The sequence below is a fragment of the Atractosteus spatula genome, chromosome 16 (assembly GCF_055471065.1).
Source record: "Atractosteus spatula isolate fAtrSpa1 chromosome 16, fAtrSpa1.hap1, whole genome shotgun sequence".
Classification (NCBI taxonomy): domain Eukaryota; kingdom Metazoa; phylum Chordata; class Actinopteri; order Semionotiformes; family Lepisosteidae; genus Atractosteus; species Atractosteus spatula.
The window spans coordinates 10,239,916-10,267,063 of NC_142721.1; the positions used below are offsets into that span (position 1 = coordinate 10,239,916).

Below are 27,148 nucleotides of genomic sequence, written 5' to 3' on the forward strand. Positions count from 1 at the left end.
ATTAATCATAAATATATTATTTGTATTTTTTAAATTGGAGGACATCAGACTTTTATTTTCATATATATATATATTGTACAGAGAGAGGTAAAAACCCAACTGGAAAGATTTGGGGTAATAAACTGAAATATCATGGAAGGAAATTCTTTCCAAACAAACTTTAGAACTTTTGAGATAAAGTAACTGAAACAACAAACAGATTCTTCAGGTGTTTTGGAAGACAATATAAAGGCTAAATGGAGTTCGAGAGACTTAAGCAAAAACTGGAATGCATTTTGGTAGTAGCCCTTTGCCCTAGAAATGATATAAATAATTTAGAATGCATTTCACTTTCGTGCAACTCGTAGAATGCTTAAAGGTCATTGTTCAAGTCTGCTTCAGGAGCAGTAAGGCCCATCATCCCCTGTGGATTCTGACTCAAGCAAGCAGCCTGTTACATCCATTTTGGCCAGTGTTTACTTGTTTCTTGCCTTTCTGGCATTCAAGTCCGCTTCTGTTTATACATCTGCCTTTTCCAACCTGCTTACTGTACTCGAGAATCCCTGCCATAGGCGGGGAACAAACAGTAGTGCTCAAGAGAGGGGCTTACAGAAGGTACAGTCAGACAAAGGCTTCCAATGCCCAAGGAGACCCAAACACTCCCACAGAAGAGAGGGGCATCACCGTCATTAGGACCCTTTTTGGAAGTACTGGAACACACTTGGGATTCTGCCCTTTACTGTGGGTTTCTGGATCTCTCTAGATCTGGAACCTCTCTTGTGCCAACAGGGAAGATGAAACCGAACTGCTCTGTGAAACTTTGGTGTTTATAGAGGAACACTGGCTCAGCACCTTTGTTTATACATCATCACAGATGGAAAGGGGTTAAAAGGAACTTCAGCCAGCACGGCTTATTTAAATGCTTGCCAGTATCTCTAGCAACGAGAGGCATTTGCAGATGGAAAAGAGCAGTGTTGATAAAAATGACTTACATTAATGAACCACTGGTTTTTGGACAGAGTTTGCAGCACTTGAAAACTAGTACTGCCACCTACTGCACTGAGAAATTCACTGCTTAAAAATACAAAACCGAGTGAAGTGCAGTATTCTGTCCCAAAGAGGGCAGGGTTTGCAGCGTTAATGGAAATATAAATTACAGCTCTTCTAACTATAAGAAAAGAAAGTCACACTCTCGTATTGTTTCCTCCTCCACGATATATGTTACCATTCTTGCTCTCTTTTTCCTTGTTCCCAGCTAACTCTATGAGTCCATGAGTCTATTGTCTTTACCTCTGCAGGCAATCAGAAACACTTTTTTGTGGGTCAAGGGCAGCAGGAATACATTACATATTAAACTCTACATAAATAAGAGTAATATTATGATATATTTTTCACTTTGGAATAATAAACCAATTCAAAACTGATTTCTGTATTTTTAATAAGTACCCACAGCCTCAATATTTGCTTTGGGAATACTGTTTGGACACAGGCAGGACTGTGGAACTGTTAGGAAATGCTGCCACCTAGTGGTGCAGTTAAAGTTATATCTGTTCAATTTCATACAGTAAAACTAGGGATTGAAATCTCGTCTACTTAAGAAATCCTTCTTAGAATTTTACCTTTCAGAGTTGTACGTTTTATTTTAAAAAAATGAATTAAATGCTATATTTTTCATCCTGCATAGATCTAGATTTTCAACATGATTTAGAAAATGAAGAGAGGTGTGGGAAAACATTTCACAGTTTTTGGATAGGAAGGATTCTTAGGGTTTAGGTTGTTAAAGGTCCTGAAGACCATCGACAGTTTTAGGTCTTGTGCCAGTTTTACTAAGATCTGATGTTTTTTATGTAAATAAGCTGAAATTAATTCCAGAGGTTTTTTTTCTGTAAAAACAAGAAATGAATGAAAATACTAATTCAAGGAAAAAAAGCAGCCAAACCATGTTGAATCAGGTATTTAATATTTGCTGTCAAAGAGTGCTCATGAATTCCATTCAGACAAAGAGCTCTCCAGACTTTGCAATGATGCCCATAAGCCAACAAACTAGAGAAGCTGTGGTGAAAGCCAACTCTTTATGCGTCATTTCCTGAAACAAGTTCAAAGCTCCCCAAAATAATATATATTTCAGTTTATCTTTTCACCATAATCTACCAGGATTGAGACATATTTTAAAATTACCAATGTGGGGTTGAGTCATAAATTTGAACATTTCCTTAAACAGCCCCTTTACCACATCCTGAATAACGTTCACAGCAGTCATTGCCACAGCATGCGCAAGCACAGCGTCTAACAGAACCAGCGCTCGTTTCAACAAAGGGTTTCAAAACTAACTTGCAGCCCAGGAAAGCTTGAAGCTTTAACGATTTGCTTTTGCTCTGGTATCCTGGGCTTCATCTTCGGGTCTCAGAGCTTGAGGTCTTTCTGGACGTTCCAGAGGGTCTCCGCACTGTGCTGCAGCTGCTTGGTCTCCATCTCTTTCAGGGGCTGTTTCAAAACCCCACACACCCCAGAGGAGCCCAGGACACAGGGCACACTCAGGAACACCTCTTCCTTAATCCCGTGCATGCCCTTTGGAAAAGGAGAGGTGCTTTGTTTCAGCAATAGCCAGGATCTGTCTCCACCCCCCTTCTCAAGAAATCCCTCTTGGTAAGGACCCTTTGATTTAAACATAAAATCTATAGCAATTACAAAATAATGCTATTATTAATTATAAAATATAAAAAGCATACCTGCTTGCCAACAGATTAATAGTAGATGCATATATAGAGTAGGAGAGTAATTTTACATACTACTGGACTTGGATTGAATTTTATACTTGTGCTCTGAGGAGTATCCTTGACAATCTGGAAAGACCCCTTGTCCATTCTGGAGAAAGTCAATGTTAAATGTCATTTCAATTCCTTTGAATGAACCAAAGCATTTTAAAGGGGCACACCATGAAGCATTAACAAGGATCTGTAAGTGTACAGCAAAGTCCAGAAAATGATTCTACATCCATCCAAACCTTTCACCCTAGTAAATGAAGGGTACCCTAGCCTGTTTCACTCCTATGACTGCATTGGATCTTTTCAGCTAACGGTAGTCTCATGAATGAGAGGACCAGAGCCTTAAAGGCAGCTGTGCAGGAGTCTGAGGTGTTTTGTAGGATACCTTAAAGGGGCCCTACCTTGACAAGTGTTGAGATGGGGTTCACAGTTTTGAGGTTTTTCAGGATTGAGTTTGCAAGGCTGGCCACACTCAGGCCAATAGCCCAGGAGGTGTATCCTTTCAGTTTAATCACCTCATACGCACTGCAAACAGAAAACACATTTCCGAAAAGAGTATTACAGTACATCCAAAGAGCTGAGAGCTTCACATAGAAGCGGGTTTGTTTAATTAAACACTTCTGCATGGCTTTTGCATTGTAGAATTAAATCAGAAAGAATGCTTTGGGAAGTTTAAAATTATACAGCAGTTACCCTGCTCTGTTCTTACTGCTGAATATCAAAACATAATGAGTGCTCAATCTTGACAAGATCCGCAATTAAGCATTTTTCAGTTTAAAATAATTTTTAAGGTGTGCATTCTGAATAGTAAGCCTCTAAGGTTTCGCCACTCCATTTTTTTGTGTAATTTCAGAAATGATGTGCATGATAAATGTAAGCTGTACTTATTACTGCTATAATCAGTATTAAACATATTGTTGTAACACTGTACTATTCATATTTTGGAGAGTGAATTGTGTTGAGAAATCTAACTGTTCCTTCCAATACTAAGTATTTCTTCCACACAGATGTCTCAAGATCTTAGGGAAACTATGACTCACTGAAACTGATAGTTTTTATTACTTAAGATAAATTTACCCAATTGGGGACAAAGGTCATGTGGTGCATTTTTAAGAGCAAAATTAAAAAAAGACCAACATAAGCATTTCGTTCAAAGCAGTTTACAATGTCAATAGCACAAATGGGTGCTGGACTGTCTTTTGGTGGTCTGAATAAAAAGTAATTCTAAACCAGCTTTTGTAAACTGTTTGCTAATAACCAGGTGTCTTCCACCTCGATATACTGTATATGGAGTGAAACGAGTGGTGAAAAGCAAGTCTTAAGTTTGGTCAAATCTTAACATTAACGGTACCTGTCAACCACTTTCTTATGTATTTCCTTCCATCCCTCAGGGTCCTGGTCTGATTCCAGCTGGGGATTCAGAGACTGGAGACTAATGCCAGCCACATTGGTCCCACTCCAGACAGGAACTGAAGACAAAAAGAGTTTTAACCACACACTCCCTGCACTCTGTAACTATGAGCGCAAGTGAAGTGTGTGCTTTTAAGTTACTGGCTTGTTTCAGTCCAGTAACAAGTATTTTAACTCCATGTCGGGAAGTTCAGGAGAAGATCACAGCAGCTGGTGTTTACTACTAGGCATATCACATGTCTTTTTTTAGAGGGGTTGTGGGTGGGAATTCAAAAACGCTCATTCTGAAACTAATGCAGACTCAGGAATGAATTGTCAGTCCCCATGCTTAGCCAGGTGGGCAGTCACATTAAAAGCTGGCTCCACAAACAACAGGGTCATTTCATAATGAGATTTTCTTAAGCAAACATTTCCTCTTACAACTGAAACACAGACTTTGATCTTTCAAATCACACACTCAGGTTGTGTTTTGTTCAAAACTTTGGTTTCTCTAAACATTTTGTATGATATCTCTTTGCATGACCTTGCTACTGTATGTTGGCGGATAACTCAATATATGTAAAATCCTGCCTTCCAAATACATACTAATTTTTTCATAATGTGACAGTTAACTGCTTTCTAAATAAACAAAACAAATTCTGGTAGTGGTAGTTCTGGTAGTTTAACTGTTGAATTCAAAAGTGAACTTTGTTGTAAGGTTCACCACCCTGGGTGTTTCAGTACTGTATGTCCATAAAAACAATTCTCAAACAGTTGATTTACTGCTGCTTATAAAACATAATTGCAGTGTGAGGATAAAGCAACTTCATGTATTTTAAGGTTTCAGCAATAGTGCAATTGCATCTGAACAATAGTTTACAATAGCTTACAGCTGAAGAGATTTTTTTTTTCATTTCATTTCCCACTGGGAAACTTAATATATTTTGGTTTGTGCTGCTGTTATGCAGCAAGCTTGGATACGCCCCATCTGTATTTAACCAAAGGAACTGGTCTTTGGGGATCTCAGCAAGTCACGAGCAAGGGCAGCCACTCTGAAGCTGCTTGTTTTTAGGCAGGCTTTAATCTGTGTGCATTGTTTCTAGCTGTTAAGAAGATGCATTGCTGCTCCATTGGTCTATAACTATTTTTGTAGGAGTGCATTCTGAATAGTTAGCCTCTAAGGTTTTGCCACTCCACTTTTTTGTGTAATTTCAGAAACGATGTGCATCATAAATTTAAGATGTACTTATTACTGCTATTATCAGTATTAAAAGTCCACTCCACGGACGATTTTTAAACTGTCATCTCTAAAATAATTAAAGGGATATATTTGGCTACATTTATTAAGATTTAGGTGGTAACAAAGTCATGCAATGGAATAGTTCAATGCCTGGGTGATATTCTAAAAAAAAAAATCTCATGTTTGAGAAAAGCATGCTTGAGGAAAGGCTTGAGAGGAGGGAGCTTTAGGTCTTAATAGCTGATTTTTATTCAAGTGTGTGCATGGTGCTCATACTTCAGAAACCCAGGCCAGGGGCTGCAGCTGGGTCTCACCTACCGCTAGAGTCTCCATGTTCCCCCACAATGTATCCATGGACACTGCTAGGGTTAATCCTCAGCTTCTCTCCCATAAGATAGCGGAACCGGGCCGAGTCCAGATTGGTGCCGCTGCCAATGACCCGGTGGCTGGGGAACCCGCTTAGCTTCCAAGCCACATAGGTAAGGATGTCCACTGCGAGGGCAAACAGTGCACAAAAACTCTGCAGTCAGCCACAGAGAGCAACAGCAGCAGAGCACTCCTGGTTTAAAAACAGACTTCAAATATTCCTGTCAGTGTTTTATAGCTAATAATGACATCCTGTTCTATCCTGCAGCATCCTAATTGGTCTTGTGTTGACAAATATCAGTAAGACACTCAGTGTGAAGTTAATAAGTTAACAACATAATTAGAAACCAGTGTTGTTGCTTGGTTACCTTGCCATCACTACATTACAGGAAAGGACTAATGTCCAGTTCTGAATAATGACAAAAAGTACACGCACAGTGTCACCTTAAATATAGAGATCACGCTGCCTTAAAAAAGTTTTTAATTGACCTGACAGTGTTGATGACATGATTTCAAATGCATTTTCAGAAAGAATGTTAAGGATATTTTAGAGTTCAGATTTAAGCGATTATACATTTGGTTACATGTCATAGGCAAGACCAAAGCTTGAATCACCTGGATTGGAAACAACAAGAATAATGGCATCCGGGCTGTACTTAGCCAGGCTAGGGACGATGTGCTTGAAGACATCAACATTTCTCTGAACCAGGTTCAGCCTGCTTTCGCCTTCCTTCTGCCGAACACCAGCAGTGATGATGCACAGCTTTGAATTAGCTGTTTCTGAGTAGTCTGCAAGACAAAGGGGACATCTCACAATAGATAGCTGATGACCAGAGACGGGATACCTGCGATCTTTCTAATGCTAATTGTGTTCACAGCTGATTTCTTATTCCGTTTTTTACTGCATGTGACCTCTGCAAACCAAAGCTGAAACTTGGGATCTTATTTCACCCTAAATTGTTCAAGAGAAGGAGCCCTCTTATTAGAAGCAGAAGAAAAGGTGAATTGGAGAAACATGAAACACCTGACGGATTGTGCTGTAATAGCAGGTTCCTCCAAGCATCAGCTTTCCCTGTTGCAAAATCTGCCTCCACACTTAACATCTGTTGTTGTGCTCTGTGCTCGGCAGGACACTGGGGACAGGTTTTCCACTGCACACCTCTGATCTCTCTTGCTCTCAGCCCTTGCTGTAATTGACCTGGTGTGTGTCAAGGGACCTCTGTGAGCAAGATCAACCTTTCCTGTTCTTCCAGCACATCAGAACATCCTTATTTTATCCTGCTACCAGAAGGGAGACAGTGAGACAAACAGGGGACTTGCTGTGCTAGCTTAAGGGCTTCATTTTACTCACATCATTCTTCTGAAGACTTTAAAAATAACATGAGCAGCAAAATATTTTAAAAGGAAGTCAAATTGTGATAGATCCAGCCATTCTGCACATATATATGCACATAGCTGATCTACACCTGAAGAAGGATCCACGGCCAAAACGTTGTGTTTTCTTTCTTCTTTTTTTCCGCATGGAATAAACCTATTACTTGTTTCTTTGTAGCTGATCTAATACTATATGTATGTATATTTCTTAAGACTGTTCTGTCGTACCTTTAGCAGCTACAATCTTGGAGGTCTTCAAAAAGAGGCTGCCATGTTGCAAATCCATCACTTCACCTTTCAGTTTGTCTTCCATCACATCAATCAAGGTTACATTATCTGCTATATTCTACAACATGGGAAAAACATTTAGAAAAAAAATGCATTACTTTCAGTAGTGAACTATCGTCACTTTTAATGCACAGTGGTTAAGCATGTATAAAGACTGTTTATACTCCAAGAACCATTAAAAACACAATGAATGCTTAACAAGCAGTATCTGATTAGTTTTATGCCTGTATTCAATATAACACAAATGATATTCCTTCTAACTATACCAAACCTTGCACTTATTGGATGTTATGCAACCTTCTACCACCATTTTTGTAACTTCCTGACAGGGCAACAAGTCACAAGCACAATTAATTTACAGTTAATGTAAATGAATCATTTTATAGTGGCTCATTTTATAATTCAAATCTGTCTTTAGCCATTTTGGCTGGGGCATAATATGATAGTAAAATATTAGAAATATGAACATATTAAATATATTTCAACAGAAACCTTTCAGGCTATAAGTATGTCTGTGAGTATGTCATTTCAGATCACGCTTCTACTTACTGATTGAAGAATGCTTATAGCACAGGCCATGCCAACTTGTCCTACTCCCACAAGAGTAACTTTTGCTGAAGATTCAGAAGTGTGTCCAGGGTTGACCTCCTGCAGAAGCCTGTCTCTCACTGTGGCCATGGTCTTTCACAAAGTCTGACTTATCCTTATGACTTATTATCCTGAACATGGAAACAAAGGAAATAATTAAGACAATTTCTTAAATAATACTTTTTTTCTTAAATAACATTCCATGTTTCCCCATTTTGCAGAACATTCACTGCATGTCATATGGAAGGAGTTTTTACTATTCCACTTTTGTGAAAAATCTGACACTATTTAATTGGACATGAAGAATATTCATATATTGAAGCAGTAAAAAGGGCTCAAGAGAAAGAGTTTAGTCATTTCATCTTGTATTTTTAAAAATATTAATCCCAGACTATCTTTGAAACGCTGGGCTTGATGTTTGTGTAGTGCAAGAAAAACAGTCACAGAGAAATAATTTGGAGACACCAAGTACCCTAGCCAACATGTTAATGTGGGAATCCTGAATGAAATTATTTGACATTATAATGATACAAATAATAATCCCAATAAGTAGAACTGCAAACTAAAAATTATATTATGTTCCCAATATATTGACTGTACAATACAGTATGTCTCTCAGTAATGCTGCAGTAGTGCTAAAAATCAGTTTCTTGATATTCTTACAAAATAATTTTACAGGGGCCTTTTACAAGAGCCCATTTACATTTACAGAGACCCATTGTTTCACAATTTGATAACAAGACGTGTATCATTTTCAGTTTTTTTTCCAGTTTTTCAGAAACTGGTATTTTTAAACAAATGTTTTAATAATGTTTAAAAGTAAAAGTGTTTGTTTAAAAAATAACACATTAAACAAATTACAATCATAATCAAGTAAAAACTCACGAATTACCTTTTATTATAAACATTGGATAATCCAATAAATAACTTGCTATTAGGTAACACTTGCCTCACCTACCAAAGTAATCTTTTAAAACAGCAGTAGGCAGCCTAAGAGCTGTTCTGATTCAAATTCCTTCCAAATTGCGCAGAGTTAAATGTTTTGGATGAAAACAAAGGGGTATCAAATTGCTTTATTTGTAAGCAAAAGGAAAACTGATAAAATCTGCACTTACTGTAGACCCTGTCTTGCGAGCTCCGTCGCTCTTCTCTCTTTAAATGAAATTCTGCTTTTACAGGTTTCTTTCAGCTGATTGTACTGTACACCACGCCCCCAGCACACAGATGACCTGACATTTAGTCCCCAGAGTTCATGCACAGATAAACGTAAACCACAGTGTGCTTACGTGAATACTGTTATCAGACTACAGTCTTTTAAATTTGTTATGATTAATGGTTTAGCTTCCAACACACTTTAGCTTCCAACGGGTTTATCTTTTACATGTTCGATCGCCTAACATGAATGAGTTTAAGATGTTGACAGATTGCAAAAAATAGGGATTACTTTTCCATTCATTGGTTTGTATACCAGACGGGGGAAAGCTGATTCTGCACAAATGCAGACTACAATGGACATGCTCATCTACCGTGAAACGTTTATGGTTAGGCACAATTCACCATCCATCTGTCTAGAATATTTCCCTCCTACGCGCCCGTGTGCAGACAGATCACAAAAACACGTTTGCATTAGTAACACAAAGAAATACTTGAGCTCCACCGTGAGGGGAGAAGCTGAGATTAATTTGAATTTGAAGTTGTAGCGTTCATATTTAAGGGAACTGCATTTGAGGTGCGGTTAGTCCCACGCATACACGCAAGAAATACATTCATGCAAACGTAAACTCAGAACATTTAAAATAAATGATTCAATTGAGCACAATTTATTGTTATAATAAACAACGTTTTTTTAAATGTCAGAAACCATCAATCTGATAGTCACGCTGGAATCAGAATCCTTTCAAGTTTAGGGAAGCTCTGCATAGCAAACTCTTAACAACCAACTTGAATCGATTAACCAGAAAAATAATGTCACTTTAACTGCGGAAGGAATGCTAAAAAAATGTGTACAGTTTGACAAATAATATTCTCATTTTCTCATATTCATATTCTCATAAAATACATTTCTCATTCTTATCAAAAAGATTAACCTTCTGTGCACCACATCATGCACAGTAGATAAAAATAAAATGACCCCCTATTCTGTTATGAAACATTTTTGAGACTGTATTATTCTTCCTTATGTTCACAACTCCTATCCAATGAAACTGATTAAAAGTACTGCTGCAATCAAGTCAGAAGAGGAGTATTGGCCTCTTTATATTCAGTACAAATCAAACCTGGAGCTTCCTTCAAATGGTTTCCAGTATTATGGATTTCTCTTCTAGTTCTTTTCATGCTGGCATGAACACTAGAAGTGATAAGCTCCGTTTTAACCTGGGTAAATTTCCTCCTCAGCCTTGTCCACGATTTCTCTGTACGTGAATCACTCTCGGTCACAAGAGATTTTACTTGAATCCTGCCACGCTGAAGTCACTCAGGCAGGTAGATAAAAAAAAACTTCACTCTCCTCAGTTTCAGATATTGGGAAGATGTCTGTGTGAAGACTAATTTTAGGTAGAAGGAGCTGATACCTTTCTGACCTTGTACACATCCAGAATGAGGCGCACACCTGTACAGTACAGTACAGTATATGTTTAAAACATTTGAAACCTGTGGTGAGGTTATTTAGGTGGTCATGAGAGCGGGCTGGTATGTTTCTTTCTGAAATAATTTAAACCTTTATTGTAATATCGTTCAATTTCATTGTAACCTCTTTTTTTCTAAGCGAGTGGGAGGGTTCAATGCTTTCTAAGCGTTTCGTATGTTCTTCCATGACGTCCTCAAAAAATTAACACTTGTGTTTTTTAAAATGACAAAATGAGAGGCCATTCGGCCATTCGTTTCATAGTTGGTAGCTAATTGATCCGAAGGTCTCATCCAACCGTTTCTTGCAAGAAGCCAGGGACTCAGCTGCTCTAGTCTGATTGGGAGACTTCTCTTTAGGTACAGTATATGATAGCAGAAAATACTCCTATTTGGAAACATGTAACCAAAGCAAAAAGAATGGCTAATTCGTGCAGCTCATGTCAGGCTCAAAATGTCCTTGTTTTCTATGTTGTACAAGCTGGATAATGTATAGTTTGCAGTGATACGCGATATGCTGTTAAATGTTTCTCCGCAAGTAAGAGCCAACTGATTCCTTATTCTCCCATTATTGGAGGTACAGTATCTGTGGTCCGTTTGCACGTAGGACCATATTATTATTATATGCAATGATAATACCATCCCGCTAACAGTGTGCAATACACAGGTTTTAAACCTAGAAGCAGTTGAAATACATGCTTTATTCCGAAATGAATCTGTACTGTAGTTGGATTGTTTTTTTCCCATACTTCACAAACATTTTCTTCATCCCCTGCTCGTACCGCGGTCCCAGGCTGCGACTGCTCATGCTCCCCCTTTCGGAACAAACGAGACTGGAGGAAAGCGAAAGCGGGTGGGCGGGAGTTTGTGCTCGACTCCGCCAATCAGGGCATTCCCCCGGTGGACAGTATCCAGGAAGTTCAAGTCTAAGGGAGGGGACGCTACAGCGATAAAGGAAGCGCTGCTGTGTGACTGAGAGAAACTATCCTGGAATCATGGATTGGGAAGAAGAAATGCCAGTAAATTCACCTGTGGTGTCAATTTGTGAACGATCTCTGACCCAGATTAGTTTCATTTTACTTTACTGATTCCTCACGGGATAAATAACGAGCCAGACGTTTTGCAAAATCAAAACGTCACTTAACATATTTTAATTTCGCGTACTAAATCAGTAGTGGCCTGTGTTGTGCGCCTTAACGTTTAACGTTAACGTTTTCGTGTTTACGCGTTTCAGAAATGTGGTTGATTGCGTTGTGATCCTTAACAGTAGCGAAGCACTGCCGGTTAATTCAATCTCGATATCTTCAGGCACTGGGTCGAAGGCGTCCAGTGCCACATGGGCGGTCTTGTCTGGTTTTTAATCGGTTGACATTTCTGCGTCACGTGGTACTAACCTCACGGTGCAACCAGGAAAACATCTTTTTGGGGGTTTCGCAGATACGATCAAAATAAATAATATTTGTTGTTAAAATGAAATATCTTAAATTAGTATTCGTATTAGACATTAAGCGGTGGTAAAGCAAAATGCATTAGGTTTGGTTCGTAGCTGATCTCATGCAATTCTGTTAATAACCAAGAATTTCATCATTATTAAGTACTTCTGCGGTTGGGATTAAATCCAAATATTTTTCGTTAAAACGATTATCCATACGCTGTAAGATACAGAATTGCTAGGATTTACTAATGTAAGTAATTTTAGATGGTACATTTTACACACTCAAAACAGATATCTTTTTCTTTAAAAATAAAAGTTCTAAACATAAAAACTACTCCAAAAATGGTACCCACGCTGAAAGTTCTGTTTCTTTTGTATTGCAGTGCCAGAGTCACGGCCACTTTGATCAGGCTCACGGGCACAGCCATGGACATGGGCATGGGCACGGGTACAGTGGACACACGCATGGGTTCATGCCAGACTTTCATGGACAGTTTGGACACATGAGTGAAGCAACAATGGACCCAACACAGCAACCAAAAAGGCGTTCGTTTATGGAGGACTCTAATAATTACGACATCGTTAAAGCAACACAGTAAGTGTAATTTTAAGTCGTTGATTAAAAGGCACTTGACCTTTGTCACTTTTCCATCGCAGAGGTTGCGCAGGAACTTCTCATTGCATCTGGTACACAAGCATTGGTTTCAGTCTTGAGAGACGTTTAGCTTGATGCTGAATCCGTTCTCTGGTCCGTGGGCCCTATTACAGAGCATGCAGCACGCAACCAGGAAAATTAGCGAATTTAAATGTTTTTGAATTTGAGAGAAGTAGATTTTGACAGCGAAGAAACTGTAAAACTGTATGTACTGTAGCTCCTTAACAAGAAGCTTCCCCCTTTGGAACCTCTCGGTATGTTTAACAAATGTTAATGGAGAACAACATTTTCTAGGTGTGGTTTAGAAACTTTGCTGTGTTCCCAGAGTCTGCAGTAACGTAATATTAAACAGCATTATCAAGGTCGCTTAGTCATGGGAGGGCTATATACTGTACCATATGTGTTAAAAGAGTGGCCTCTTAGGTAATCTGACAAGATGGCTTTTTTTCCTTGTGCAAAGAAGCCTACTACCAGTAGACCACATGGAAATATACCCTGCGTGTGTAATCAAGGCTCTGAGGTTCCTGAGGGCCATCTTTAAGGATTGGGACCTCTTGGAAAGTATAAACCTTTAGCAAACCAGACAGAAAGGTCCTTGCAGGTACTTGACATGTTAAAGGTTTTTTTAAAAGTAAAAAAGAAAAAATAATCCTCTAACCACCATGGCTTTTTAATAATGCTTCCCTGTTTGTGCTGTTGGGGAAGGTTCAACAAAAGTTGTGTAGCTTTTGTGTGTGAGGCCTGTCATTCATAGACGTGCTTTGGGACTTAGATGTACGTAGATAGAGAGTTATCAGAGGTGATTGTGCACAGGATACATTTTGTTTCATTCTCTAAATTCTCTAGGAAGAGCACCTCTAAATCAGTGTCTGAACTCGAAGATGAAAAATGGTGGTGCTTCAAACACGGTGTTCCAGATTACAATAGGCAGACCCTAGTGTTCTTATTGTCAAATACCTAGCAACAGTAATTGATGAACATTTAAACTTGGCAGAGAATACCAATTGCATTTTTCCAAAGGCTAGTCAGTGTATATTTTTGATCAGGAAGTTGAAAGTGTTTGGGGTGAGTCAAAACATTATAGAAAAGGTTAATGAAATGTTAGTAGAAAACATCCTTACTTTAGGTATCACAGATTGTGGTATGGTAGCCTGAGTGTTATGAGTAAGGGGAAATCAGCCAGAACTGTTAATATTGCTAGTAAAAGAATTGTGAGTAGAATTTCAACCACAGACACAGCTGAAAGAGCTGTATTATATTGCAGTTTAAAAGAAAGCTCAGCTTATTGTTGAAGACCCCTCTCGCCCTCTCCATTTCCAACTTCTACTTTCAAGAAGGCATTTTAGAATGCCTGTGGCCAAGAACAAATGTACAGGATACATGAAATCTTTCATTCCCTGTGCAAACAGCATATTAAACACATCTAAGTGACCATTTCCCATATGAAACTATCGGATTAATGTAAAGATAGTGTAATATGGGCAGAATGAGATGTCTGTATGTGTATATGTAATGTTGCCTGGCTAGGACTGTTGTTTGTTTTTAGATGTATTTATTTATATATGTTATCTGTTTTTTATGGTGATGCCAAAGACAAACCTCCACCATCTTGGATGCATAATACAGTTATATAAAAAGCTTAAATAATATCACTAGGCAACTGGGATTAGAACAGGTTACAAATAAGAGGAGGTCATTTAGCTCACATGCTTGTGAATAATTAACCTGAGGATCCCATCCAGCTGTTTCTTGAAGGATCCTTGGTTAACAGTTTCAGAGTTATAGCTTTGTAGCATGTTCAAGATGACATGTATACAAATTTCTTTGGGATCTTTAGACTGTATATTTGAGTGAACCAATGTTTTTTATTCTTCTCGAAGGTACGGTGTAATTGAAAGGTGTAAAGAGCTCATAGAGGCAGGCTATGATGTACGGCAACCTGACAAAGAGAACGTCTCTCTGCTTCACTGGGCAGCCATCAACAACCGAACCGAGCTGGTCAAGTAAGGCCTGTTTTCAAAGCAAAATGTATCATGCGGTCAATGGTCATTTTATTAATTGTGCATTGTGAGATATATATATATATGTGTAGGCAGTATATAAAATAAAATGTATTGATTGTATGCAAATTGTGTTTTCCTGTTGTTTCATGAACTACCTGTTGCATTCAAACAATCATCTGTTGTTGATTATGCTTGGGTTTCCATTTGTCATGTTAATCAGTTGTTCTGCTAAAAAACAGCTGTTGACAAGGCTTGTTAATCTTAATTACTCCACTGTGCTGGGGGGATTTTAGTATTGGCACAGCTGAGACAAAACAAAGCAGAATGTCAAGAAAAAAGGATTGAAATAAAAATCTATATTTTAGGGAGTTTAGATGTATGTGCTCTACTATAGTGCATTTTGGGAAACGTATGTAAAGTTTCTGGCAAGAACTAATGACACCCTGTGTACAAAAATATTACTTATTTTTTATAGTTTTGAGATTTATGGATTTCTATATTATTAAATATTTCTGCCCCTTGCAGATCAGAACTTCAAATATAATGCTTTAATTTTTAGAGTTTGGTTTTGTATTGTCTTGCCTTTGTTCTGTCCAAGGTACTACATTTCTAAAGGTGCAATCATTGATCAGCTAGGAGGTGATCTGAACTCAACGCCTCTCCACTGGGCTATAAGGTATAATTGTTATATCTCATTTTTGGTTATAAATGTATAAATGCTAAGTTTCAGGTTTCTTGCCATACAGTACATGTACCTGAGTAAAATGAAATGCCTACTGGCTTGTTTCCTTGCACAGCAAATGACATCACAAATTGTTAGAGCCAAGAACATAAAACAATAGCATGTGTGCCAATAACAAAGGGGAAAGTAGCAGTCTAAAATACAATTAGCAGCAGCATAAGGAATGTGAATATAATGTGATACCATTACAGTTCTGAAGACTCGTACTTAGGAACAGAGTGTCTGTTTTAATGATTTGCAGAATAGTGAATTTTGTATTGACAGTTCTTCATAGTAAGTCGGTTAAAATGATTAACCTTGTGTTTGTAAGAAAAACAATATAAAGTAAGTACTCCCATACAGAATAATTGAACTGTGTCCAGCAGTAGTTAAGACTAAATGTGTTCAGTGACTTACGTCTTTGCATAGGAGTGTACAATCTTCCATTTTATCAAAAGTGTCTCTTTCCTCCGTAGGCAGGGCCACCTGCCCATGGTAGTTCTGCTCTTGCGATATGGAGCTGACCCTGCACTTGTGGATGGAGAAGGCTTCAGCAGTGTGCATCTGGCTGTGCTCTTTCAGCATATGCCCATTATTGCCTACCTGTTTGCAAAGGGACAGGTAGGTCTTTCACATAGAGAACAGCTGCAGGCACCTCAGGCACTGATAAGCAGATTACTGTACATAAGACATGGGAAGGGCCTTTCAAATGACACAGAGCCTTACTGGAGAACACCCTAATCTGTGGTTTTAACTCCTATAATCATACAGTGTTCTCCCCAGTTCAAGGATCTTTTAGAAATCGTTAAACAGTATTAAAGTACTGGTATTATTTAATGGTCTATATTTTAAAAAGACAGTTTAATATAAAAAACAAATTAAAAGGACCTGTTAATTTGAAGGAATTGAAACTAAATCAAATAGACCGTTACTCTTTGTAGAAATCCTTGCGTATGGAAAGGTAATATAAATAATAAATAAGATAACTCTGTTGTGATGTTAAGCTTTTCAATTTAAAAGGAGAATTGATGCATTACAGTTCTAACATGCCTGCACCTATGATTTCTATTTGTTTAATTACAGGATGTTGATTTGCCGGATTTAAATGGACAAACCCCATTAATGCTGGCTGCCCAGAAAATTATTGGGTAAGTACTGCATTACTAAAAGAGTAACTAGTCAGCTTTTCTTTAACCCTATTACTATTGTTGTTGTTGTTGTCGTTATTAAGTGAGTTCAGTGTTGAAATGTGAGAATTTCATAAGAATGCATCTTAAGTCTTTAATCACTGTCGCCAGACAAATGTGATCAGATAGAAATCTTGTGGGAGTCACATTTACGTATGATTTAAAGGGCATTTGCATTTAAAGATTCTTAACCTTGCAAAAGAAAATGACACCAGAAATATATTGGACGTAACACATCTTCCACACCCTTTGTAAAGTTTGCCCTCTGCATTTGTAGTCCAGAGCCAACCCGTTTTCTGCTGAAGTTCAATGCTTCAGTCAACGCCGTGGACAGGCTGTACAGAAACACCCCTCTGCACTGCGCTGTGCTGGCAGGCAATGTGGACGCAGCTCATATACTGCTGGAGGCTGGGGCCAGCGTGGACATTCAGAATGCTAAGGTGAGAAAAGTTTCTGAGGACGAATGGAATGACTGAGAAATAAGAAATCAACAGCAATGAGAGGCCAGGGTGATAAGTACTTTATTGTTTAGTATTAATATGTATCAGTACAGTCAGTGTCATATTGTTTTCTCGGCTCTCCCTATAAGGGCCCAGTGGCATTAATCAATGCAAAGAGACTGCTTAAATACAGTATAGCACCATCTGATCCCAAGGAAGAATGTGACCTTTTGAAGAATGTCTTCTCTGGAGAATATTCATTCATTTAGAATACAAATGCCTCATTCTAAAGAACCAAGACCTTTAAAACATTGTGCTGTACCTTGCACAAAGATCATTCCTGGGAATCACAAGCTTTTGTTTTTACTGTCATGAATACTGTATATATTCTGCTCCAGATGCTTGCAGTATGTTAACACTGTGTGTAGCAATGATGGCTTTAAGAAAGGCTTGGTTTTCTCTCCTTGTGTGTCTGTATTTTAGGGAGAGACTCCTATTGATCTTGCTCATCAAGTTCACAGTCCCCTACTGATTCACATGCTGACCCAAGTAAAGCATGAGAGGAGTAAATCTAACTCGCTGTGTTTCCGCTTCTTGCAGACATACAAGGTAGGTGCTTTGGGTTCTGTATGTTTCTGTAAACATTCCTTATGTAAATTCTAAAAAATTCAACCTGACTAAAAGTATTATGGCAGTATAACTGCACACATTTAAAAACATCCTTCCAGCCATTTGAGTCTTCTGCACCTTAATAATCTGCACCATAAAATATTTTAGACCTTGAGAAAACTGTTTTACTGTCATATGTGGCTGATAACTGAGGAACTGGTCATTTATTTTTTACATTTATTTAGTAGTGTAGTTATTTACATACTTACTAGTGTGCAGCAGTCCAGGGAATATACTTGTAGCCTTTTTATACTTCATACTAAATGAGCTCTAGGTCAGGGTTAATGTGAGGCTTGAAAAGAATGAAGAATTCATCTTTTATGTTTCTCATTACTTAACAGTAATCAATACGCCTCTCAAGGTTTCTTCCTTTAGGTCCAGAATGTACAAGTAATTGCTTGGAATGAATTAACAATTATGAATATGCTCCCTCCTACTAGTTTGAAATTTATAAGAGTGTGAGAATCATTTTTGATAATTATAAACATAATTGTATGACAAAAATGTATCATTCAAAGTGTTACTCAAATTTAACCTCTTTTCTGAGAGTATTTGTTTTTCTTTTTGTATTGGTACAATGATCAAATTCTGCAGAAGAAAACTTATATTTACTTTGTCTTTTTTTCAGAAAAAGTACAAACTGTAATTATTGTTGAATCCAAAAAGGCTTCCGGGCACTAGTGATATTGGCAAGGCAATACATACTGTATATAATTCTAGTATGAAGGGAAGAGCAGGCTAGAACCGGGTGATTTATTCTGTTTTCTGCCTCAGACATTGGCATATCAAGATGCTGTAACAAATATCTGAAAGGTTATTATTACAGAGCCAAAAATAGTCTTTGAAATGGGTTGTACTGTATTCATAATTTTAATAAAGCATTAACTACACTTCAGAGTTGGTCACACATATACAGTATATATGGATTTAGGATGTACTTTTAAATCAAGTAGTTGACTTCTGTTGTTTTTCCTTTTTAAACATGTCACACTTTTTTGGGCAAAGCAACTGATGTAGTTTTTATTTTTCCTCCTTTCAGTTCCATATGATGTTGCTGTTTTGCACACTTGTGCTGTGGGCTCTGGGAGCCATTGCAGACATGCAGACAGAGTCTTGGCTTCTTAAAGGAATCCTTTTCGCCTGTCTGTGTGCCGTCATCAATCTGACTACACGGTGAGCAGCCATCTGCTTTTAAGTCACACAGTATGTTCAGCATCTGGTGCTCAGAATTACTAATGCAGAGGTAAGGTTGCTAGGCTGTGCTCTTCCTGCGACTGGCTTGATGAAGTACAGCCTACTCAGGTTTGAGGTGTAGCTGTAGACAGCCTTTGCAGGGTGTAAGTAGGGTACTTTTGGAATTACTGGATACTTTTTCAGTATTTGGAAATAATATATGTGTGTACTGTATGTATGTGAAATAGGTGTGTGCTAGAGGTATTTGTGGCTCAGCTGGGTGTAGCAACGGCTGCAGCAGTGTGGTAGCTGGTAGTGTGGTAGTCATGGTTGCAGTGTTCAGTTTCTAAGAAGCTCCCACAAGGTGGCAGTATTATGCCGAATTCTGAGACTAAATCTGTGACTGTATTTGTCTTGAATCAAGATTTTTCTGGGCAAAGATTTGTAACCAATTACGTCCAACTACGTTTGCAGCCCAAGACTGAATACAAATAGCCTCTGCCTTCAGTGCCTTCAGGACCCCAATCTGATGATTGTTTCCAGTCTTGGCTGATCACAGTTACTTCTGTTTTTCTTCAGGAAATTGTCAGCCCTACTGTTTTTAGTTGCAGGGAAGGAAAATTGTTTTCACTTTACTGGGTCACAGAAACCTCTATTGATTTGTGTGGCTTTGTGGATTTGTAATGGCTTAATGAGAGCTGCAGAGTCACACTGAGGAGGACCCCAGCTACAGCACAAGTATACTTCACAGTCCTTAGGGGTGGTGTCAGCAGTGAGGTGAATTGAACACTGGGCACTCTGAAGTGACTGCCAGCTCACTCTGCTTGGTTGCAGGCCATTCCTGGACCAGGGAAGCCAGGGCAAGATGGCTGTGGCCATCCTCTTGGCCTCGTTCTTCTGGATGGCTGTCACCTGGTACATGTGGTTTCTGCCTGATATCCTTGCAAGCTTTTTCTCACTCAAGAAACCAGTGGAAGCTGCCTTTACAATAGTGTGACTTTCTATTGCCAATCATAAAAATATTAAATCCATAGATTTATTTTCAGCAGATATTCCTTGCTTTGCTATCTGCTGAGTTTCTGCTTACAAAATACCACATTGTCTACTATTGTGAATTTGTTTTTGGTTGCGTGGGTGTTGTTACTGAAAAACAAATCATAGCCTGCCCTGTTCATTTTAATATTAATCCACAGTGTCATTAGTTGCCAAAGTTTGCTTCTGACTGGCTCACTTCCTTTCCTAACACAGCAGTTCAAATGGATGATTTGAAAAGCTGAGTTTCTTCTTATTTTAATGACATCAAATGTTGTGTTCAGCTCTGTCTTTTATAATCTCCAATCATTTTATAAACCATTGTATTGATAAAGCATGCTGTATGTAAAGGTACAAGATTTGTTCCACGTTAAGTTTGAATTTAGCCTCCTCTCTGCTATATAAGACTGAATAATTGAAATCTGATATTTTTAATGAAAGAAGAAAAGGTGATGCATTATTTAACCATATAATTTAGTGGATTAAAATTAATTTCACCCAGGGAAACTCATTACCATATATTGTCCACAGCAGGGTCCTTGGGTAACAACATTCAGCTAGTCTTTCTGCTTTCTTGCTCTCGGCATTTTTATTTGTGAGAAAATGATGGAAACTTTTTTGTGTTTTTATTACTATGGAAATGGCTCTCACTCTGTAGTGGAGCATCACTCATGCATGAATTTTTTTTTATCTGGGCAAATGAATTTTCCAAACTGGAACAGGGTGCAGATAAAGAGATGTGAACGCTTATTTTTAATTAACTTCCTTGGTAAATTAATCCCTTTACAGCACATAATTAAAGATGGCTAAGGCTGGGTGATATGCTGTCAATGTAAATGTCAAAAGCTGCGGTTTCGTGCTGATGTGACATTTATTTATTGAGGCATAGAAGTATTATTTTCCTGGTGATGATAGTGGCATGCCTAGGTAAACTTTCAAGGAGCAATCTGACTAGGCTTAATGATGTGGAATTTAAAATGTTTTATGAAATAGCATAATGACATACAGTACATTAAAATTCATGATTAATCTAAATTCAATAATGTATGATTATTGTGGATGATACATTTTCATAAACAGGTTTTCTTTAAGAAATGTGGCTATACTGTTTTGTGATATGGACATTTGATGATGGAGACGTGCAGTAGCAGCTAATATATATGCAATAGCTTCACTATATGGATGACAAATGCATAAGATTCTTTTAGCAAGCAGTTCCATCACTGAAAATGGATGATGGTGGCACTGAACACTATATTTACACTTATTTGTATTTAATTTCCTTAATGCAAAACCTCACATCTGTCAGAGGCAATTTTCCAGCTTCCTTTTACTGTCTGCATTACTGGTCTTTTCTACTACTACATCAGAAGCTGGAAGACAGATCCAGGATTTATAAAGGTTACAGAAGAGGACAAGAAAAAGGTACCATATGTCATTTTTATTGCAACAGCGAAGGCAGGTGCCGTGTTTACTGTAAGTGTTAATTTTGTTTTTAGCTCAGATTGGTATTTTTTGTTTGTTTTCAAATATGCCATAGTTTTTTTTTAAAGTAAAAAATGTTGCTGCTATGTGAAGCAGAATTTCTTCTGTGTGTGAATAAAACCTGTAGAAGAATAGAGAACCATGCATATGAACTTAGAAACTGGCAATCGACAATAAAAGTAAAATTTGATGGGAAATATAGTGAGATATATGAAATTCTAATGCTGAATGGAGAAAAAAAAGAGTTCTGTTGTCTTTTCTGTAGAATGTTGTATTGCTGGCAGAAGCAGGCTGTCTGGACGTGCGGATCTTTTGCACCTCCTGTCTTGTAAGTGAAATTTAAGATCTCACTCCCACCCCACCCCTCACTTGGAACACACTCCATTGTTTTCTGGTTTGAGAATGAGGAGTTCAGGTTTAAAGAAGTGGTGTGTGTCTTACTGTGGAAAATGCAAGTTTTTAAGACAACTAAAGCTTTGCTAAAAAGGAAAAAAAATGTATCCTTTCCAATCCTTGGATCAGTTATCTCCTATCAGATGGGCTAGAAGTGCCTCTTGAGCTCCTCTGGTTTGTCTTATGTTTGTTTGTAATGTTTTATGTGAGCAAGGCCTACTGGTCTCTCTCCACCTGTCCCATTTTTGCTGTGTTCCCCAGTCTGAGCAGTAGTCAGACACTGTGCCTTTTGCACTTGCTGTTTGATTAGGGATTTTATGCAGTTTCTTCTCCTTAATAATGCTTACACTCAGAGGGCCTCCTGGATAATTTCAAGTATTGCCACCTTCGCTGCCATTATGTCCTATCAGATACTCTCTTTTCATTTTTCTCTTTTCAGTCTTATAATTGGTTTGCTTTTACTGTTCCTAAAGGATAAAACAAACAACAGAAGCAACTGTTCAGTGTGAAATTTTGAAAAGCTTCTTGGTTTTTGTTTTCATGTGCAGATGAGAAAACCGTTGCGTTCAGTACATTGTTTTTTGTGTGACTCCTGTGTAGCAAGACAAGACCATCACTCCATATGGATTAACGGCTGCGTAGGTAGGTCACTTTGCTAGATTTGCATCTTATTTAAGATCTATTTTTTATTTTTCTATTATTTAAGATCTGATTGGCAAATATAATTTTTCATAGCTAATATATCCCGTGCTATAAAAGTAACATTAACTTTCTGGCATTTATTTGCATGAGTTTCTTCAAATTAATCTTGATGCAGAAAAGTAGTAATCAGGAAAAAATAGAAAGCTTACATAAATGTTTTAAACATGTATTTTGTAATAGTCTAACTGAGACTGGGGCTCCTTTTTGAAACCATTCAGAAAAAAATATTTTAAGACCAAGATTTACAGAGATAAATATATTATACTACTTGCTTATTTGTTCTGTGAAAGTACTGTACTCATTCCCTTAAAACACCAAACCAACATTTTCAGACTAGGAAACAATAGCTAATTCAGTCTGTTTTATTACAGACTAATCTGAAAAGATCAAATAAGTGAAATAACATTATGTGTATTTTTCTCTCGGCAGGTGCTAGAAATCATCGATATTTTGTGATGTTTGTATTTTTTCTGACCCTAGTTGGGACATGGATGTTTTATGGCACACTTGTTTGTAAGTAGTCTGGTTTTTATTTGGAGAGATCTAATAACAGTCCTTCTAATAAAGCTTAGCTGTAGTATCACTTTCAGGCGAACATGGTGCTAAACTAAATGCTACATGCACTGTGATACAGCTAAGAGCTTTTATACCTCCTCTGTTGGGATTATTTTGCATATTTGTTCAAGATGGAAGAAATTGCTTTTATAATAATACCTTACTTTATGTAGTACCTAAATACAGTACATACAGATATATACAGTATATAGATCACTGTATCTCTTTTCATTATAAAAGATATCCCCCTGAAATTATGTAATACTTTGCATAAGTAACTTGTAATTGCAAAGCTTTTACGTTTTAAAGATAACTTTCCCCAGCACTGACTATTGGTTATGTTATACTGTAGATGTACAAACAAAACATAGTCAACCATCTTGGAAGAGATGGTCGATGCAAAAATCTTGATAATCATGACAATCTGCTGCATGGCATTGCTACCTTATTGATGCTGTTCTAATTTCATGCCTTAACTATTAGATCCTGTGTCCAAAGTATATGGCGTGTTGAGTTATAATACAAACACAGTAGACACAGGGTTCACTAAGAACTGTGATGTAGAAGTGGGAGTATAAAAATGGTTATCTGTTGTATTACAGATTGGTCTTCTCATTGCAACACCAGCTATCAGGTCCATGGTTTGTGGGGAGTTTTGACCCAGGTGGCTGGCTGCTCTCCATGGGTGCTATACATTTTTTTGATAGCTTTCTTCCATACTGCATGGTCATCCCTTCTGCTGTTGACACAGCTCTATCAAGTGAGTACCACAAGCAGTGTTAGATTGCTTTCCATTAAATTACTGTTGTGCTGCTTTGATATGAACAAGCACGTGCTATCCTATAGATCGCCTTCTTTGGATTGACTTCAGCAGAGAGGATGAATCTTTTGAGTCGGAAGCAGAAAGCCAAGCAGTCTTTTTCACTGAGACAAAACCCATACAAGTGAGAATTTTTATTTATCTTTTTATTGCCAGAAGCAGCCCCAGTAGATGACTACTTAATTAGTATTTATCATTACTATAACACAAAGACAAATGCCTCCTTATCGGCTGTAACTTTCTTATAATTTCCTATAATTAGGCTTCCCATTTTTGTATACTACATAATGTATATATTTAAATGTTAACTACTTTATAGTGCATCTTGCTATGACTAAGCTTAATACAACAGTAAAGTATTGAGACGTCTGCAAATTACATATATTTAGAAAATGTAAGGCAGTGATAATCATCTTTCTCTTGTACTACTTAGTACAATCAGTCAATCTACCTGTTGTACTACTGTACAAAGTGTATCAAAAGAACATAAATGTTTTTCCTGATTTGAGGCGTGGTAGTTTAGGAATTTTAATTACAGAAGATGTAAATAGCTACATAATGCAAAATTAGAGCTTTAAATAACCTTATCCTATTGGGTCAGACATAGAATGTTGTTAGCAGATGTTGAGCCTTAAAAGGCAGGTTTTTTTGTTGAAAAAGATCAGGTCTTCCTGTATCTGTTGTGATGTCAGTGGATGCGACCCAAGGAAAACCCTGTGATTCAGGGGAAAAGTAAAAACTGTCCCACATCCTTATATGTCTGTGACAGATGCATCACGGCTCCAGTTGAACTTTTCTTCTTTTCATCTCTTTTCTCCTCTTCAGTCAAGGGTGTGTGAAGAACATGGTGAACTTCTTTCAGCTGAAGTGCTGTGGCCTGTTCAAGCCCACTGTGGTAGACTGGACTCAGCAGTACTCCACTGGTTTGGAGCACCCAGTCGCTGGTCCATTTCACACAGTGTGAAACAGCGACGTCTTATCCTCAGAGAGTGAAAGTAGTTAATGGATTCTCGTGCAAAGCCACAACCTTTTTATTGTGCGACTGAAGGAGGGATTCACAAACACTGGTTTTGTAGGTTTCTGCAGAGCATCAACAGCCTTAACCTTAAAGCAACCAATTTAACATTTTGCCCAGATGTAAAGATATTTGTCTATTAGTCAGTGACCTGTAGGATTACAGTTTCTGTGGACCACAGTAGGGAATGTAAGTGTGAATGACAGATGAGAGATGTTGTTTTTCAGGGATTGTTACATAAAATGTGGCCTTATGCTGAATATTCTGAAAAAGAATTGCTAAACACCATTTTATGTGCTGTGACTGTGTCACATATTGAAAGCCCGTTAGTTAAAATCTGTGAAGTTCCCTTTGTAACGTTTGACAGAAGTTTGAAGACCAGGAATCATTTTTATACAAAGATCTGTATTGATCAGGCATTGTATACACATTTTATAGATCGTCATAGAGAATAACTTGCATGTAATTTGAATATTTTTTAATTAAATAGTTTTGTTATTTGTATGCTAAAGAAAACACTTTTATATCATATATAAGACTATTGCATTGTTAATAAATTAAGTTTTTTGCAGTTAAGAAACAAATTTGTTTTTGTGAAGAATCTTTTTATTATTCCGGGGGCTTCTATCAGATTTCTATAATTGTATGTGTTTAAAACTTTTTTCATTCCTCAATAATATTTTTCATTTAGGTTTGTATTGAGCTCTTACATGGTACTAGTTTTAATCCAATCAGAAAAAAATAACTGTGTCTTGGGTGCTCTTATTTCATGCCTTAAATAGTATACTGTGAAATGTTAATTTTGTAAATGCAATAGTATCTGCAAGATGAACTCCTATTTTGAAACCTACACTTTTAGTTACAAATATTTTGAAATATTAAAACATTTCATGGATTATACATCATATTTTTCAAGTTTTGTTTTTCTATATCCTGGTGAGTGTGGTATGGTAACACAGTGGTTAACATTGCTGCCTCATAGCGCTGGGGTCCTGGGTTCAATTCTGGACCTGAGGTGCTCTCTAGGTGGAGTTTGCATGTCTTCCCTGTGGATTGTGGATTTCCTCCAGGTGCTCTGGTCTCCTCCCACAGTCCAAAACATACTGGTAGGTTAATTGGCTTCTGGGGAAACTGGCCCTGGTGTGAGTGTGTGCATGTCTGTGTTTGTGCCCTGTGATGGACTGGCATCCCGTCCAAGGTGTATTCAGACGTGTGCCTGTTGCTTGCTGGGATAGGCTCTGGCTTCCCTGTGACCCTGAATTGGAAGAAAATGAATGGATGGATAACCTAGTGAAAGAATCAGAAGGTTACAAATCATTAACTGCATTGCAATAAAGAATTGGACCTTGATTGCAATCTTGTTGGAACATTCAGGAATGGGAGGGGTAAAGTTCCTACTAGGATCAAATGGGAAGTGCTCATCAATAAAGGCAACAGAGAAGCCAGTACAGGTATACCACAGACTTTACTTCTGAAACCTACAGTGATTTAGTGTGTAGAATGGAGAGAAAATAATTATTAACTTCAGTATTAATCCTGCATGCATAATAAAAATGGAGGAGACCATGTGGTCCATTTAGCTCATTTTGTTGCTAGTAGTTAATACAGTAAGTGATCTGAAGATTTCTCTCAGCTGCTTCTTGAAGGAAGCCAGTGTATCCACTTTGACACCATCACTTGGTGGTGTTCTACAGATGCCCACAACCCGTTGTGTAAAAGGGTGCTTCCTTTTTTCCTGGTTTTAAATGCATTTCCCCGGTTTCTACTTGAGTTTATATTGATAAAGTATATTGTCTGTATACATTACTGCTGTTACGCAGTTAAATTAATAACCCCATCCTTCGTAAATCCATGTTAACTATCCTCTGTATCAATGCAGGTGATCCTCGAGGTTTAACTATCATCTCCATAAAGTTAAATGTAATGGAAATCTAGTTTTTAGTAATTTTCTAGACTTATTTATCTTGATAAATTACTCAATTTGGTTTTATTGTCTTTTGATTTCCTAGTTTTCTGGGATGATTTGAGAACAATTTTAAAAAAATATATTGTGAAGACATTCAGCTTGTCCTTTAGGAGGTGACATTGGCATTGGAATTAATTTAAAGCACAACAGGATATGATGAAATGCATAAGAATCCTGCTTTATATAGTGTGTTATACACAATGCCAGTGTATTCAGTCTATGAAAAATACATTACCTCGCACTTCTATGCATTAATTGTTTTCGTACATGTGTGCATCAATTTAAA

General features: G+C 37.7%; 2 protein-coding genes across 3 annotated transcripts; one reads left to right on the forward strand and one right to left on the reverse strand.

The window, feature by feature from the left end:
• Positions 1-1,922: 1,922 nt before the first annotated feature.
• LOC148819546 (L-lactate dehydrogenase B chain-like) lies at positions 1,923-9,162 on the reverse strand. Of its 2 annotated transcripts, none has more exons than XM_088935075.1 (8): positions 9,105-9,162; positions 7,951-8,120; positions 7,342-7,459; positions 6,355-6,528; positions 5,692-5,865; positions 4,096-4,213; positions 3,146-3,269; positions 1,923-2,547 (listed from the first exon to the last, which is right to left on the reverse strand). In XM_088935075.1, exons 2-8 carry the CDS (start codon positions 8,077-8,079, stop codon positions 2,383-2,385), a joined length of 1,002 nt encoding a protein of 333 aa, XP_088791201.1. In that variant the 5' UTR covers positions 8,080-8,120; positions 9,105-9,162; the 3' UTR covers positions 1,923-2,382. The 2 variants fall into 2 exon arrangements, with proteins under 2 accessions (XP_088791201.1, XP_088791202.1); XM_088935076.1 differs by having other exon boundaries at positions 8,882-9,138.
• A 2,378-nt stretch (positions 9,163-11,540) lies between these two features.
• On the forward strand, positions 11,541-25,794 carry zdhhc13 (zDHHC palmitoyltransferase 13). Its single transcript, XM_088934738.1, has 17 exons — positions 11,541-11,630; positions 12,430-12,641; positions 14,582-14,704; positions 15,303-15,380; positions 15,902-16,046; positions 16,509-16,573; positions 16,890-17,052; positions 17,536-17,661; positions 18,761-18,894; positions 19,729-19,829; positions 21,227-21,351; positions 21,677-21,739; positions 22,353-22,446; positions 22,936-23,019; positions 23,664-23,821; positions 23,908-24,005; positions 24,707-25,794. The coding sequence occupies exons 1-17, from the start codon at positions 11,607-11,609 to the stop codon at positions 24,843-24,845; spliced, it is 1,932 nt and encodes a 643-aa protein (XP_088790864.1). The 5' UTR covers positions 11,541-11,606; the 3' UTR covers positions 24,846-25,794.
• Positions 25,795-27,148: the final 1,354 nt, after the last annotated feature.

What these genes read in the sequence shown, in the direction of transcription:
- LOC148819546 (XM_088935075.1), bottom strand. Translation starts at nt 8,079, where the DNA reads ATGGCCACAGTGAGAGACAGGCTTCTGCAGGAGGTCAACCCTGGACAC. An exon ending in CTATAAGCATTCTTCAATCA is followed by an intron (nt 7,460 to 7,950) that starts GTAAGTAGAAGC and finishes CCCATGTTGTAG; the next exon opens with AATATAGCAGATAATGTAAC. An exon ending in CAAGATTGTAGCTGCTAAAG is followed by an intron (nt 6,529 to 7,341) that starts GTACGACAGAAC and finishes TTTGTCTTGCAG; the next exon opens with ACTACTCAGAAACAGCTAAT.
- zdhhc13 (XM_088934738.1), top strand. Translation starts at nt 11,607, where the DNA reads ATGGATTGGGAAGAAGAAATGCCA. An exon ending in ATTGGGAAGAAGAAATGCCA is followed by an intron (nt 11,631 to 12,429) that starts GTAAATTCACCT and finishes TTTGTATTGCAG; the next exon opens with TGCCAGAGTCACGGCCACTT. An exon ending in ATGGATTAACGGCTGCGTAG is followed by an intron (nt 22,447 to 22,935) that starts GTAGGTCACTTT and finishes TTCTCTCGGCAG; the next exon opens with GTGCTAGAAATCATCGATAT.